The 18,195-nt window shown below is 36.0% G+C and overlaps 1 protein-coding gene across 1 annotated transcript in view; it reads right to left on the minus strand.

Annotated features, from left to right (window-relative positions):
• Positions 1-17,985, minus strand: part of LOC149078646 (transcriptional repressor scratch 1-like) — a 30,653-nt gene extending 12,668 nt beyond the window's left edge. Inside the window, exon 1 of the mRNA XM_089240502.1 lies at positions 17,210-17,985. Coding sequence (XP_089096628.1) covers positions 17,210-17,369 — 160 coding nt within the window. The 5' untranslated portion in view covers positions 17,370-17,985. The remainder of the gene's footprint in view (positions 1-17,209) is intronic.
• Positions 17,986-18,195: the final 210 nt, after the last annotated feature.

Genomic DNA, 18,195 nt, shown 5'->3' on the forward strand with positions numbered 1-18,195 from the left:
ATGAAAATACATTTTTAAAACACCTGGAATTCCTTTATAACGAAAATTCGTTATAACGAAATGATTTCTACGGTCTCTTGGAGTTCGTCATAATGGGATTCAACTGTATTGATAAAAATTTAAAAAATTTTGCTCTGGGTTCCTGCTGCCACCTATTAAATAAAAGCAAAACTAATCAAAAACTAAACTCAAATAAAATCGACTGTTGGTTTTTATACCTGTGTGCAGCTGGAAAATGAACATTACATGGTATGATATATCACATATTGTTAACGATGTAAATCTTTTGTGCCATATATAATACCAATTAATAAATTTTTACGTTTCTTGCAAATTTATTTTATGATATGGTATAATAAAAAAATAAAGAAAGCGTATGTTACCATAAACCATGTACTATATATTTGTATGTTGCACACCATTCACGACGAACAATCACTTTTACTTGAAAAGTTATACAAATTTGTGTTTATTTCATGGAAGGCAGCAAGTCTATATGCACAATCTGGTTTTTTTCCCTCATGTGTAAAAATATCTACCTAAAAGCATAGTAACCGGTATTTATGACGCATAAAACTTACACCGATATTCATCATGAAAATGAAAAAAATATGGAAGCATCCCATATGTATATACGTATATGTATATACGGTGGGCATTTACATACTGCCCACCGTTTCAAATAACAAATAATGTATTTTTTATTTGAAGAATTATAACAAACAGTTTTGTTTTTAATTCATAGGTAGCAGCCGAGGTCCTTGCCAAACGATGTTTGTTTCTCGCACAATAAAATATAATAAGTTAGAAGGTTATGAAATTTTCCTCCTATATTGCTTTTTATATCGCCAATTAAAAAAAAATTATTTCTCATGTTTTTGCCGGTCAGCGAAAAATAGTTATCTTAACCTCACCTCACCGGTCCGCAAGTTGAAATAGGTTGAAGGACACTTGCATATATTACTGAAGATATGCATGCCGTTTGCAATGATGTATCACAGTCTCAGATACCTGTTGCTGGCCATTTTTGAAGAGTCGATAAATACTGTGATATACTGATATTACATTATATGCATAACTCGGACTGCTATCGCAATGTTTCATGTTGGATTATTCTGAAGAGATTGGTGTGCTATAGAATTCATGGAAGTGACAGATAAAAATCCCCTTTTACATTGAACATGCCCGACATTGTTACGAGCACTGCAGCACAACTTGTATATCGAACGAAAAAATATCACGCATTAGTTTTTTGTACAATGAACCAAGCACGTATTTATAGTGCAAGGATCATAAAAAAAAAACCAATAAAATAATTTCTGCTATAGAAGCAGTGGAGTGTTGTCGATCAACGAGCTTTAACAACAGCCACTAACCATAATTTGGAAACAATCTCAGTCCATGGAACACATATTTTTCTGAGCTATTTCTTCAGCAAGGTATCATTTTACGCTCATGTGTGGATTCAAACAGAAAATTCCAATTAACTTGATACAAAAATTATAGTTCATCGCGAAAATGATAATATGTAAATCGTGGAATGAAATATATAATAAGTGCAAAATGGAAAGCTGAGATCAGAATTTATTTCTGGAGAAACGACTCTTTTTTTTTTTTTTTTAAACAAGGTCATGCCCCGATCGGACTAAACGCTCGAATGCGCGACATGAAAATACGCAAGCGAAAATGGTTTCGCCTTAAACGTCACGGGGTGCTAAACACTTTAATGGCGCATTAGACAGAATCTCACCTCTTCCAATCGGTTTTATTATGGCTATTTGATTTATTGAAGGGAAGAAGACATCCGCAAAAACCATGTTGAGCAGAGAATCCGCTTCACCGTGGTGTCATAAATGGACAGCGTAACCCTCAATTACTGAAAATTATTTTTAAGCGACTGGATGCAGGCACATCGCATTATCCCGAAAGAAATAGCACCATTATGTTGCTATTTCTACAATAATTATCCATACAACACAGTGTTGCAGGAAGACATGTTACACGTAATGGAAGCGGTATCGGCTAGCCATTGAAATTTTGCATCATGTATTAATTAGTAGACGATTTTACTGGTTTTAAACCGACAGTTGATGCGTGGAAAAATACTATATAAAATATACAATGCAAAAATAAGTATACGATCTACACTGCAGAAAAGGTCCCTTCAGATAAACTAAATTGGCGAGCTTATTTGATGATGTTTAACCTTACTAAAGATTGACATTGACGTATGATGAGAACTATTGCTATTGGTCTTTGTATACAGGGTGTCCCGTAAGTCCTAATCCGGCCTTTATCTCATCAACCCTTCGCCTTAGACGTATGGTTTCAGTGTGAAAAATGCTCAGAATGTGTTCAAAAGTCGCCCTGTACTACCAGTGTGGAAATTTGGGAGTGAAAATACATTCTGGCATAAAATCAAAAATCTAAATTTTTATACGGTCCACCTGTCCTCTAAGTTTCAATTGAAAAATTGTTGCACTGAGACCAACAAAACAAATTCCACGTTTTTAAGTCAAATATTTGCTGTGATATTGAATCCAAAAATCTGAGAAAAGTTGGAAAGACAGCATAAACTAACGGACAGCTCTTCTTTCCCCATTTATGCCGTTCTTCCCCAACTTCCCTCTGATTTTTTGAATTCAAATATCTCAGCGAACCCCCCGCCCCCCCCCCCCAAGCACATGGGATTTCTTTCGTTGGGCTCAGAAGAGACAAAACAACAACTTTTCAATTAGAAATTAAAATACTGGGAGATCGAATAAAAATTTAGATTTTTATTTTGTGTAACACCGTGTTTTTACTTTCAAAAATTGATGCAGGATAAAAATTTGGGCATTTCACCTGTGTTGTGGCCTTGTATTCATATTTTTGTTTGTGTATTTGCATTTCTGAACACATTTTGAGCATTTTTTAAACAGAAACCATACCTCTATAACAAACGGGGGTGTGATGAGATATACTCCGAATTAGGGACTTACAGAACACCCTGCATAATGTAGTTTAGAAACATGGAATTTTTTTGTTGGCATCTAGAGAGACAGGGCAACAACTTTCTAATTCAAACTTGGAGCAAAAGGGACCGTATAAAAATTTAATTTTTTTTATTTTGTTACACACTGTATTTTCATACTCAAAACTGGTACAGGGTGATTTTTGAACACCTGCTGAACATTTTCCAAACGGGAATCATATCTCTACGATGGACGGCTGATGAGGTAAAGGCCGGGCTAGCACTTACAGGACATCCTGTATATCAAGCCTCCTTCTCCCTGTTGAACTACCGACTTATTTATAGTTATTTTTTGGACTAAGTAACTGGATCTTGATTCTTGTGATTTTCACAGCAGAAAGTTTGGCTCAACATGAACTATTATCATTCTGATAGATTTCATGACCAAGTACATGAAAAAACATAATTAAAAAAATAATAATCTACCAATTGACGTTGGAAAAAGTGGAGTTTGCACTAAAGCATCACGATGAAATGATAAATTTTGTGATAAATTAAAAAAAAATAAGTTTGAATTTTCATTCTCAGGTCACGCTGCATCACGAAAAAAACGCGTCATGATAAAATGAGACACAAACAATGCATTATTTGTGTTTTTTTCGATTTGTGTTTCATAAAACAATGCTATGTTAATATATATGAACACCTTCGTAGCTCAGACTACATATAACCGATACTGAATACCAAACCAAGTATCTGCTAACATCGATCGCAGAAAAGTCCCGATCACTCTTTCGTGAATCTTGCTTTCATTTCTGAACTCGTGAGGGGTATTAACATTGTCTTTTACACATCTTCACAAGAAGAAATGAAATCAGGCAAGGAGGTGGGTGAATACAGAGACCGAGTTGCCTTAACAGGAGCCCATCACGTCTAATCCATCGGCCCACTGTTTATTCCGCTGTGCGGTTATGTGGTTATAGTGATGGACACGTATCACGAGGACCCGGGTTCGAACCCCATCGGCAGGACAGTTGGTGGTAAGCTGAAGCAACACTATCTACAGCAGAAGGCCTCCATGCTAAGCTTGTGACGTCACTGAAGAAGATCATGTCACCTACAGCCATTGGATATTGCAGGCCGACGCATACACCATCTTCACCCCATTTTGCAGCGTATGCAATCGCTACAGGTGAGATGGGCTTCTTCAACGACGTCACAAGCATCGCGTGGATGTCTATAGATGGGTTTTGGCTAAAGTGAGTTTTCTGTGGTTCCTACGAGGAACGAAAGCGACTCAATTTCCTCGTTAAGAAGTCACTACAGAGAGCAGCAGGCCCGCAATGGTACAGATATCCATCCAATCATCACACTTCTCTCATAGTTCGAAAAATAGATGACAGCATTAACAAAAAATCACGCATAACACTAGATATGCACTCAAACTTTAAGCTACACACACGCGCGCATTTCCGAAGCAACTGTCTGGTAGTAAATTGTCCATGGCGATAGACTGGATCTGTGCTATACACCAATCATGCCGCTTTATATGTATTTTGAGATTTTGTTTTTGTGGCACAGCGGCATCTGTGAGTGAAATTGCGAACTATTCTTTATTCTATCAAAAAAATTCTACGTTATTAAAACGTATTAAAATGCAAGCCAATTTTTTTCACGTGGATTTTTTTTTATTAACTTTTTTAAGTGTGCCGTGGGATTTCTTCCCCCTGTATATGTGTTGAGGTAAATTCGGAAAACCAGTTCAACAGTTGTAACCTAGGATTTACCGACGAGAGCTAGTAAATGTCCAAAAAACGCTCTGGAACGTCTTTATTTCGATCTTTTTCTTGACCAATTATCAAAACCAAACGGAGAGAGTCCATTTCGTTCCATCGGTGAATCAGCCAGAACGCATTTTTGCGGATCTATTACGAATTAACTCATTTACGATCAAGGACGTACTATTGCGTTCGAACACCAGTGGAATAAATTCAAACAAGTTCTCTTTGTTTTCTTACCTCTGTCCTCATCATTGCGAAAAGCTTTTGTTGCAACCCTGTAATATATTTTCCTCTCGGTTTTTTTTTGTATACCCCGATGGTGATTTTTTTCCACATACGATGTATCTTATAAGGCGAAAGAGAGAAGAGTGAAAGAGAATAGGTGTAGGGTGAAGGGGAAAAGTGAAATCTAATTTTGCACCTACATTCCTATCAACTTATCTATTACAATGTTTTATGCTTTGATTTGGTTTTTTTTTTCCCCTTCTGTTCTACTTTTTTTTCCAACCTGCTGTCAGGTTAGGACATAGTTACCATATTTATCGCCGATTCATCAAATATAGGGAGAATTCGAATTTCTTGCCAATCGTTTGCAAGAGAAGGTGTTGATCATCAATGCTTAATTGGTAATGATGACTATTTATGTATTGATTATAGTTATTAGTTGAGTACGCATTCTCTGAATGGTGGGTTCCACGTGTTCCAAATATTTTATTATTTCTAAATTAATAATAAAGATGCTTATAAACATTTTCGTTTCGAGCTTCTACCAGTTAACTTCGGTAAATCCTAGATTTCACCGACTAAAACTTAGGAATTACCGCAAACTTCAGACTTTTACTATGACGTATTGGCATTACACATATCTCGATCGTATAGAAATAACTGTGACATAACCTAAAAAATAACAAGACTGTTAAGATATTGCCTTTGTCCTCAACTACACTTTTTTTTACGTCAATTGATTGATTTTTTTATTAATTTTTAATAAATGCATCATGGACTTCTACCCTACCCTGTATCTATTACGGCAAATTCCCGAAGAAAATGAAAACCATCGGATATTACCAAATAAAATTGGTAAAATTTCAATGAACGCTCCTGAACGATCTTAGTTTGGTCTTTTACTCAACCAAGTAGCAAAACGAGTAAGTGAAAGCCCATTGCGTTTTATCAGTGATTGAACCATCACGCGTTTTTACGAAAATGTCAATTATTAATCACTAATTTTTTATAAATGATTATCATAAATTTTAATACTATTAATTAATCATATCTGTTTATCGCACTTACTAATAGATAATGCATTTTCTGAATTGTACAGCTCATATGTTTAAAAAATTTTATTATCTATAAATTAATAATAATGCTTATAAACCCTACCGTTAAAAATTCTAAGCCAGTTCGCTTCGATAAATCCAATAAAACATAGGATTCTCATCAATCATCAGGCTTTTATCTTGACTTATCTAGGTTATACCACTCTTGATCGTATAAAAATATCCGTGAAAAACCCTGAAAAATGATTCAATATTCTGGGATAAAGCTTTTGGCGGAGAATTTCGATAAGGGTCAAATTTTCAGTTTGTGTAACACGCACCACCTGTGCAGAAAAGTAACACGTGACATCAATGTAACAGCTTATTAAAATGAAAGGCGTGATTATCGTGCAATCGGATGCTAAGTGAGTCACAAATTCATGCACTGGAAGTTCGCAGAGAATATTACCATATTTTTTTACACCATGAGCCACCATAATTTTTTTTTCCCTGTTGCCGACCATTTTTTAAACATTTCGCGTCATGATGGAACCCTTAACAAACTTTCTTTCAGGCCGGAACCCATGAAAAGTACGACTTAAACTGCTTGAGTTTATGTTGATGAACAACTCAATTTTTTATTCCACCCTCCTCGTAATTCCTGACTAATAAGGCGGAATTTATTCTCCACGGTGGGAATTACGGTCCCGAAGCAAACGCTAATATTGCCGTTATGAGGGCATTAAGCAAATTTACAGCTCCGTACCGCTCCTGTTACAGATCTTTTCGTACAAAATATGATTTTATTTGAACTCTCTACCGAGACGCAGAGAGAGCTACTAAAATTAGTGCTACGGTGTATGCCGGAGCATTTCTAAAACTTCTCTCTCCGAGGCCTTTTCTCCCGTCTCAGACTCTAAAAGTCTACACACACACCCACACACAATCGTGTATAGATATCTTCTTCTCCAGAGCCCTGTTTAAACAGTTTGTTTCGGTGGTGAAAAGTGTGCGGTGGCAAGTGTTTGTTCAAGGTCTTGCAGCATTCTATGTCCACAAACTCTACTCCTAAAGGTGTAAAACTGTAATAAAACAGAGGTAGTAAAGAACGTGGAAGCAGAGAAGGAGTTGGAGGAATATGAAGATACAAGAGGGTTCAGAGGGTTCTATGTTTGTGGGTTGCGTGGACCTCTTTCCAGCCTTCTTCCCTTCAGACTTTGTATATGTTTGAAGAGTTTCACATCTCTCTCATATATATTCTTCTACTAGGTGGTTGCTCTTTCCCCTGGTTCTCGGTGTACATTACTTCAATGCCAAACTGGAAGGGATATAGCTACAGTCAAAATAAAAGGATAAATGTTATCTAAGTTAATAAAATAAAATCCCCTGCAATAACTTTGTCTCACTTTGTTAGTCTGGATGTTGCAGTGAATTTTGTTGAAACTCAAAGTCACTAGTTTCGCGAGAACTTCGTGACTTCGAATTCTTTACTGCTGTTCATAAGAATTCAGTTTTACTGGATTCCAATAAGAATTTCCAACCTATTTGTTGTTCACATATTTCTTCTATCAGGCAGATTGAGGTAAATCTAGCAACGTGATGTCCACAATAAAACTACTGTCAATGCCCAGAAGTGAAGTTTATAATTTTCTCAACGCTATTAACCTATAACTCCGTTTCTGAATTTTCCCTTTATTTTAGAGCAACGTAGTGGAAAGATGTCTGAGTGACTGACTGGTACATGACATCAGCTAATTTCTACCAATTCTTTTTAGCAAATTACATGAAATCTATGAAAGCCTAAATTTTTGAGGGGGGGAATGTGTTGAACATTGGGCAGCTAAAATGACTACTACTCAAAAAAACCAAAATGGCAGTTTAATCTAATTTAACCATTCTATCCCCTTTTATTGCCCCTCCCATGTGATGTGGCTACTTTTGTGGACATTGCTAGAACTGGAGAAATCATCACTGCTCAGTATCTTTAGTGTTCCACCTAAAATACATTACTGCGATACATTCCAAACAGATGACGAGATACTGTAGTACATAGCCTTTCAAGCAACTAGAGCAGTGGTACATCCAAACACTACATATTTGAAGTAGTACAGACGTCACAGTAAGGCTTTCATTTCAGAGGATGTGAAAATGTGAGTAGAACTAATAAATCCTCTTCCTACCATTAGATAGCTCCGACCGTTTGCTACGCAGTGAAATGATCACCAGCAATAGTGAAAACCCCGATGCCTCACACGATGTAAGCAATAAATCCCTTCAACCTACTTTCCATACAAATGAATCCAATATAAAATAACGAAAGTCAGCCGGGTTAAGAAATAGAATATACACCGTTATGCTTCAAAGCTGTGTTTTCAGAATCTCGGTACGCTAACCATGTCACTTGAAACGCTATCGATTGAGGAAAAACGTTCCCGGCCAGATTCACTCTCAGCACATATTCACTAGAACTCGATAAGAAATCGTTCCTTCATATAAATATTCTTCCAATATTTTTACCACTCGAGGATTCAGCGCAGCGTAAAAGACCTGTCCCGACACCACAAAATCACCTGAAAGATCTCACCGTTCAGTAAACCGCACGAATTGTGTGTCAACACTGACGCAGCAAATTGGAAAAGGCTTAGCGGCACATCGGATTATGTGTTCTGGGGTGCTTGTATAACAATACCCTGAAGGGATATGAGGGGAAAACCGAAAGGCACCTTATTAGACATAGACACGTTCGTAGATGCTTGTTAGAGGGGCATTAGAGGGGGTTCTGCTACTCCTCCTCCTCCTACTCCTCTTACTCCTCCCGCTACACCTTTTTGTGCCTACCATGGCTACATGTGCTCACACATGCGAACATGTCTTGCTTCATCACATTTTCTGTGTGTATAGCTCTCTCTTTTCCTTGTAACCTCCTTTTCTCTCTCTTTTCTGATCCTTTTAATCAAGGCTGCCATGCGTTGCTTTTGGCGCTCTTTTCCCAGGATCTATAATATTTACTGCTTCACTCAGCTGTTGCTTTCTACTCTTCTTAAGCTCTTTTCGCCCAAACACACACACATAACATACATACAGCAAGCAAGCAAGCAGCCTTTCATCCTCCTTTCCACGCTCAGAGCTTTCATCTTTCTTTTTTGGCTTTCCTCTCTCTCTCTCTCTTCGCCTCATAAAGCCGTGGAATATAATTGCTGTTCATTACTGGGCCATCAAACAAAAGTGACGTCTCAATTTCAGGGTTTCGGGGGTTCAGACTTGTTGTTTCCAAAACAGCGAGTGCTGTCACTATTGATACCGGTTTTATTGGCATGTTTCAGAGATGGCACCTACATGGTTTTGAATATTATATCGGCTCATTCCGCGTATTTGTCAAAAATGGCAATAAAACAATTATTATAATTTTCTTGGTCTTTTTTTTTGTGTCAATAAAATGATTATTTTGTACATGATCATTCTTTTGCATTTATTGATTATTTTCTGGATTTTTAAATATACTTTCTCTAACGTTCAATGTACAAATTTGTGAGTTAGTAAATGAAACCCATTGATTGAAATTCATTTCATAGTGATGCCTGCCAAGTAAATATTGGTTTTTCTTCTTTAAAGACACTATATTTTCCTGCTATAGTTCGCGCCTATGAAAATTTCTCTACTTTCACAAAAAAATTAATAGCATACCTTCAGCGGAATATAACTCGTATCTGGGAATTTCATTTATCAACAATGACATTTGAGCATGGTTTGAAATGCATGGCTTTCAATACGTGCAATGGGTTCTTCAGACGTCCATTACTGCAGCCAGTTTGAAGATAAAAATCTAGAGTTGATTTTGCGCATATAATTTGAGGTCCTATTCTTTTTCATTTTATATTTGGAATTTGCTGGTAGATGTCCAAATTATCGCCAACAACTCTTTGTTTCAGAGGGTGTATGTCTGTGATTCCGTGATTTCGCTAATTTGTTAAAATGTTTTGCCTACATTCCTTTGATTTTACCTTGAAATTTGCAATCCGAATTTTTTTCCTACGGTAGATTGAGTGACGAAAAATGTAGCTAAATATTTGAATGTAATATTACTCCAATATATTTATTTTATGGCCGATTTTTTAACCCTCTGTGTGGCTTTTTAATAATCCTGCTGTACTCTTTAAGGCGCTGTCTTAACAACACAATTCGAAATAGATTTTTTTCATGATTTTTCCGGCTTTCTACATACGTGTCATCAACTATGAAAAAAATTTTCAGCTCAAAAAATTAATTCTGTAATTAAGAGTTAAGAAATGGAAAGGATTTTTTTGCGTCATGCATAACATCTCTTAGAAAAATTATTTTTTTAAATATTTATTTCTATTTCAGCCTTTCAGGAAAAAAAAATGTGACCGATACTCATTGTGTGCGGGGACCTGGGTTCAAATCCCTATACCGCCACAATGGTGGTCGGCTGAAGTTGGTCTTCTGTGGTTCCCAACTTCACGGAACGAACGTGTGTCCATCTTCCCGTTATAAAGTGTCGCCAAAGAGAGCAACATGCCTACAGCGGTACATATATTCAGACATCACACTTCACACAGAATTTGTAATATTGATGGCACCCCAAAGAGATTCACACACAGCACTATAGACACACTCAAAACCGTTAGGTACCGATACCCGCACTAGCGGTGCAAGTCAATCGGTAGTAAATTGCCCATGGTGATAGACCGGAGTTGCACTCGGTTTGAAAGAGAAAAAGAAAAAAAACTATGCAGAGAGAATAGCAATATATGCTGCTTTACTATTCGCACTAAGAACTTCCGATGTTTTTCTATATACATTAATCAACGGATTTTATTCATAAAAAATGGTGAATGGTTAGAAAAAAAATCTAAGAAAGCTTGTACTTTTTAGGATGTTCTGCTCGATAATCTTTATACGGCCTATTTAAAAATTGTTGGAGTTGGCTACGATTTTAATGTAAGCACATTGTTGGACACATGAGCTATAAACTTTAACACTACAAGAGTAAAATCTGGGGAATTAGGAGAGCATAACAGCAGCCGGTGATCATCGTTCCAAATATGACCAATCTGATCTTGGAGAATAATTGACGAATATCCCGATAGGAATGGGATGGAACATCACGTCAGATGAAATTTTGAGTCTCCTACTTGAAGGATGGTGAGCTTTGCAACGCGCTTAGTTACGTAGTGGTTCACCGCACTGAAAACAAACCACTTCTCACTATTTGATGTCATTTTACCTGCCTCATTGTCGTCTTGCTGTCAGTGTAAAAATTAAACAAAATTTGAAACGATACTTTTCTTGTAACATAAAATTCTATATCTTCGATCAGCCACTATATCTTCGATACTGTGGTCATAGGAAAAAACTGTGGAACACGACTGCAATCATTTGTAAACATCCTGTGCTGCAGAATACAATGATTCCGAACGCATAAAAAAAGTGAGAGCACAGAATCTCGCTGATTCACTCAGGCTAATCTCCTCGATGCAAAGCTCGGAGCCATCGCACATCAAATCAACATGTTTCCTCTCACCGAATCGAAGTCAAGTTCGCACCAAATGGCATTATAATCATCGAGCCCGTCCCGATTAGAATCCATCATTTTTATTAAAACGGTTTGCAACTTTCGCTAAGGTTCAGTCCACCGCTCATTATCGAATAATGAGCTCGACTCATTACTATTGGGGGGGGAGGAAGAAGGTTGTTGGCAGCACCGGCGAAGATAAAAGTGATTGAATGCTGGCTGATGAATGTGAAATCTGTATTATCTCCCATAATTATATGGTTGCTGCTGCAGCAGAAAGCTCTTGAAAGTACTCGCACGATGGCAATAAATAATATCCTTTGTTAATGACAGCTGAACGTTTCCGACTCGAGAGCCTTCCAAGTAGGTATCGTCCTGTTTCTCTCTCTGCCTGTGTCTTTTCTCCAAACGAAAAGATTTTCACCATATTTCGTTCACTAAAGAGATGCGAGATGATGTGTCTTAGAGGAAGTATCCTTCCGAGAAAGAGGCAGGAAACGTATGTACCTAACCTCCCTCCATTTTCTCTCTATAAAATCCGCTTTTGAAAATTCAGTTTTCCGCAAACATTTCAAATGTTCAACTCGGCAAAAGGTAACTAACGATTTTCGTAAGTGGAATCAACGAATGGGAGGCGAACGGGAAATGAATACTTTCAGCTCCAATTCAAAAGTTAAGCGTTAAAAGTGCAAAGATAGCAAACTACACAATATATATTCATATATATATATACCCGCTTGTGTGTGTCGTGTACGTTAGCACATATTTCCACGAGGAGGTAATTATTTTGGATACCGTATGAAAAGAGCGCGTCTTATCTCGTTCTCTGAGAAGATTAGCGGTCGTCTAAGTATTTGATTGTATTGAGCTCATTCGCGAAATCGATGTGGAAACAATATTTATTGAATATGCAGTGTGGAAACTTATAGTATCCGACTACGTTGAAAACGTAATTTTAGAAGGAAATTATCCATTTGCATTTTTGTATTCAATATGAAAGCCCTATTTTTGTGATTCTATACCAGACCTTGTTCTCTATATGATGCTCAGAACCGAAATTATGTCCACTTTAGTATTGCGTTTTTACGTACAACTGATGTGCGAATAATAAATTAAAACTTGTTTACTTTTACGAAGAATGACATTTTTGACATTTTACTTGAGTTTGAAACATGATTTTCAAACATCTGCTCATTGAATCATTAAAAGATTTTGATATGATAGTTTGCTACATCATTTGATCATTTTTGTCGCACCACGGTCATTTTCTGCACACGAGGGCTAATTTTTTATAGAGCGGGATCTACAATTTATTGCCGATTCCGAACGGCAGGCTTGTTTTTTCATACTCATCGAAAGATTGGTGCGCTAATCCCTCGATGGGGGACTCCCTGCGGTAGCAGTTTTTTCTGTGGTCATGTCGCCGTTTCTGTTGCAACCCTGTGCAGGAACGTTTTCTGACAAGGACGAACCGGGTCTATCGTACATAGTTGTTGTCTAATTACAGCGTTTTATACACGCTATGTAGAATGAAATTTAAAAACTTTTCATGTACATTAACAGATTTGAGTAACTCATGTGAGCATACTACCCAATCCTTCCGATTTTGGTTCATAACAAAACATTTCATTCATAAGAATTTTTTGTAACTGTGTTTCGATTATTGCATGAATTTGGCTTAAAATTTGACATAAAAATGACTTTTTCATATAAAATGGCATGGGTAGTACAAACTTTGTTGTTATTTTCACCATTTTGGTTCACTTTCTATCAACAAATTTTATTAAATCTCACTCCAGTTCCATTTTATGGAAAAGTGCTGTCGAACGTAGTTGGATACCTTTCTTTGAGTCCGTTTCCCTCAAATAAATCTTAAACCGTCGACTAAATAGAAACATGCTTTTAGGTACAAAAAGCATTTAAAAAACGTGCATCTCAGATGATCTCTTACATTTTATTAAGGGCCGCATACGGAATTTAATTTTTAATACGTTCCTCCTGTCCTCTATCTACTAATTGAAAAGTTGTTGCCCCATATTTCCTGAGCTCAATAAAAAAGCCTATGTTTTTGAATGCCATATTCGCTCAGATATTTGAATTTAAAAATCACTGTAAATGAAAGATCTGTATAAACTAATGGAGAAATTTATTTCACATGTTGTTCTCTCCCCCCCCCACCCCTTTTTTTTTAGTGATTTTGAGTTCAAATATCTGAAGTTCAATATTGCACTTGAAAGCATGGAATTTTTTTGGTGGGTTCAGAAAAGACAGGGCAATAACTTTCCCATCTGAAATTAGAGGACAGGAGGACTGCAGGACAAATTAAATTTCGTACCTCGGTACATATGTAACCATTATTAAAATGAATGCACATCTTAAAATGAAAAAAAACGTTATTTAAATACTTTTTCTAATTGAAAGTATGGTTTGTACAGTCAACGGTTTACGAGTGATTTGAGGTGAAACGGACTTAAGCTCTCAGCCTGTATATAACGATATATACTCCTAGTAACCGTACAATACGTTAACATTTAATCAACACTGTCGTAAATGTATCTTTTTTAACCCTCCCATGCATTATATATTTTTTAAATAATTTATTGAATAAATACCAAGTCAGGATGCAGTACCAATTATGTTGTTAAGCCTCTGACGTTTAAAATAGTTTATGAAACAAATTTAGCGTCTTCATAAGAGAATTCCATGTAAACATAACGCTAATTCAGCTTGAATAATTATTATGAGGGATAAATTATGTCTGCGTTTACAGGGCAGCGTGTATGAGAAAGTTAATATATGAAACATTAGTGCGCGCACGGAGAAATAAAATTACGTAATTACGTGAATTTACGTAGCCTATATTTAAGAAAACCTTTTATAAAGAGCAAATTAAAGTGAGGAAATTAATCATTCAATTAATGATTTAATTAAATTATTTTTATTACGTTTAAAATAATTCTCTGCTTCAAATTTTAGGTTTTTGAAAAGTGAGATTCGTTAAAGTAAAATTGAATATAGACTAACTAAATTTTCTTTGAAATAATATCGCGTATTTAGCGGTAACTAGAAATATGTGTCATTAAATTTGATACTTAAAAGATTCTATCCCATGTAATTAGGTGCAGATCGTGGAATAATCATTTCAGCTAGAATATCTAAACTCTAGAACCATATAATTTTGAATCATTAACGACATTTATTAATTTTTTGAACACATTTTTCAAACTTCCTCTACTTTCCAAACATTCCCGTTATCTCATTCTCCTATCAAACATGAATACTACATCAAATAAATATTTTCTGTTTTTCACTGAGCTCTTGATCAAGTTAACTTACTGAAGTATGCTCAGTGAGCATTATTGATAATTATCTTTGTGTATTATGATATCATTGCATATATTATGGTGTCTCAAGGAATTTTCCTCTAATAGGGTTGTTAATAAATGGAATAGCTTACCCCCGGATGTAGTAAATGGTAACACAATTGAAACGTTTAAAACGAAATACGATAAACACGTTGGGATAAATCGAGAAGCTATCCATACTTAGAATAAGACAGCCATAAGTATTCTTTATGGGCATTGTATGATATTTTATCATGTGTATATATTGATTATAGTTTTTGTTAATTGCATTTTTAATTGGGTTGCTATATATTTTTTGGAAATATGACATCCATATTTTTTGGGCATCTTTTTCTCAGTCACCTCGTTGGGCATTTTGCCTGTCGTGGCCTTGTATTTGTATCTAAAAATGTTTTTTTTCTAAATTTCATAAACTTCAAATACCCTACAACAACATAAATAAACAAATTTTCAGAAAAAAAAAACTGAGTTTGCTCATATTCCTATAACTTGATACTTAAAAGAGCTTCGTAAGTAAAAATGCTTATCTTGATGTACTCTATAAAATATTGTTATAACGAACACACAATATCCAACAAGAGTCCCAGGTTTAACATGGTTTCCTACCAAAAAGATCTATGAATAGGAGAAAGGTGGGAGAGAAATTGTATAGCGTTCGTTACGTCGAACTCGATAAGTATCTACGAACCTTGTTATAAGTTTTCCCTGCACGAGCTGTGCACGTGTTCGTGCATAGATACCAGCGCGTGGCCTTTTGAACGGACACGTGCGAACGACAACGAGCATTACACGTATTCAGTTCGGTTGTTTAATCTGTGTGTTTTACATTTATCACGTTCGCGTGGGTTTTCGTGTCACATCCAACCAGCAGAGAGAGCATCTCTACGAATCGAAACTGATTCTGTAGCTTTTGTGCGTTTTGTTCCACTTCATTCACTGAGAGTTGGCTTCTTAGCAATAAAAACTGTATTGCTAAAAAACAAACTACCGATGAGAGTCCAGTTTGTCACTGCAGTTTTTAACATATAACCCCTCGAATTCTTTATTTAGTTGGAAAGAAAACATAATTTCTCACACATTCATTCGTGGTGTCTAAAGTAAAATCAAACCAGTAGAAAATGCCGTTTTCTTCATACAATAATTGAACGAAAATTATGAATATTTAACGAATAGATTTGTTAAATTGTTCTTATGAACCACGTGATCCAATTGTGATTGGAGTGATCATTTTATATGTAATGATATGTCTCTGATGATGCTTTGAATAAGTAAAAATGTAATCGGGAATTTACTTCATGATACTGGCACATTAAAATTTCTCGTGGGGGAAAAAATTATTATATAATTTTACAACGATCAATTAATAATTATAACTATTAATATTAAAAGTCAAATGATCATAATTATTCACCATTACATCCCCTGAATTTAGTTTATAATACCACGTGAACATTTGTTCAATTATCATTTGAATAACGTTAGCTTTACTATCCCGATCAAAATATCATTATAATATATGAATAGTTATTTTCACAATCCTTAAACATTAAATTTTTGTTATCTTACCACAAACAATATGACTCAACATTATTGTACAATATATGGAGTTCGAATTATGTAATCATTTCCCTCTGCTAATTTTTATCTTATGCCTTCTAGCAATTTTTATCGAATTTTAATGTTCTTTAAGAATGTAAAATTTTGTTTCTGGATTCAATGAAAATCATTGATTGATATTAATATTAACCATACAAAAAAAACTTATCTGATACTTGTGATGAAAAATAAAATATTAACAATCTTGAATTAATTATTCCAATTTCACGCACTAAACTGGATTAAGTATCATGCAAAATTCATTCTCTGCCTGACGACTTGCAATTTTATGCTTTTATGAGAAAATCAATCCGGGACGTTGCAAGGCTAGGAAAACACATAAGTGATTGCATTTATGTTCGAATCCGGATTTATTTGTTTCGTGCGCTAATCACCAGGTGCTGCAACGCAGATGAAACCACTGAATAATAGTAATTGATAAATTTCAAATTATTCAAATATATTTCAGACGAAATGAATTTTTCGGTGTTTAAAGTTTACTGTAAGTATCATCTCTTTTTGTAATAGAATATTTCATTCGCAGATCTTGACGTCTTTCTCTAGTGTATGCTTTTGAAACAACTATATTGAATGCTACCTGTTGAAAATGTTGTCAATGCAGGAAAAACTGGCTTGATTAAAGTTATTTTAGGCATCAAAGTATGTGTCCCATTACGAGTTTAATTAATATTGATGATTTGATAATAATAAATTCCACTTACCATTCGTGTAATGGACGGCCAAGCACTGCGACGAAGTTGGTGAAGCTGGGGACGGTGGTGCTGGTGAAGCCTCAGTCGGACTCGAAGGCTCTCGGTAAGGCCATCTTCCACCATGTTCAACTGGATGTTTCGCTTTCTTGACTAGGAAGGATTTTGGCATCACTGCATTTACTTATTGCCGGTTTACAATGGACAGAGTTGATAGAAAACTTTCTGCAGCCTATTTCGTCATCATAAGTATCGGTAAGTGAAGTATATTGAACATATTTTCATGAAAATTGTGAGATAAGTCATTGATGAGTAACCCGAAACCATTAAGTTCTTTTTCAAAGAAAAGTTTTTTTTAGGGAGTAATATTTTTCGATTCGTTTCAAAAATTGTGTTCCGAAAACCAAAATAATGCTGATAATTTCGTTCTTGACTTTAATGTTTTCTTTAAAAAAAAAAGTTGTCCGATTGAAATAAGTTCATAGTTTAACATTATAGATAATGCCACCGATGTCGTTGAATCGAGAAGTGTTGCATGACGTGCTGCAGGTGTCAGAAAATCTTGTGGTGTCCATCACCCTTATATAGCAACGGGAGGGTGTGGAAAATTTGTCTAGCGCCTACGGCAGCACCACCTGACACACGCACACACACTCGAGGTTCCAGGCGCCAAAGTTTGTTTTGCTTCTTGTTCTTCTTCTCCTCCTCTTGAAAAGCTCTGGACGGTTTTTCGGTTTTTCTCCGACACCAGCGCGTAAACGTCAAACAAGATGATATGCGCAACAGCTACAGGGAGGAGGTGGCTGCAAACTGACGGAAGGCAAAAGCCTTCTTTTAGCAAGTCCTAACCCTCCTATTTTGACGTCATGTTTGTTGTCCACGCCCCCGGCATAGTTTCTACCGCCATCTGTTGAGTTCCTTGAGAACTGCGTCGGATTTTTATTCGTCCTGGAGCGCGGGAGATGCGCAACCAGTGCCTTTTCGTGTGAATGAAAACA

The sequence above is a fragment of the Pholcus phalangioides genome, unplaced genomic scaffold, assembly GCF_987345545.1.
Source record: "Pholcus phalangioides strain wild (caught in Gottingen) unplaced genomic scaffold, Ppha-v1.0 ptg000013l_1, whole genome shotgun sequence".
NCBI classification, from domain to species: domain Eukaryota; kingdom Metazoa; phylum Arthropoda; class Arachnida; order Araneae; family Pholcidae; genus Pholcus; species Pholcus phalangioides.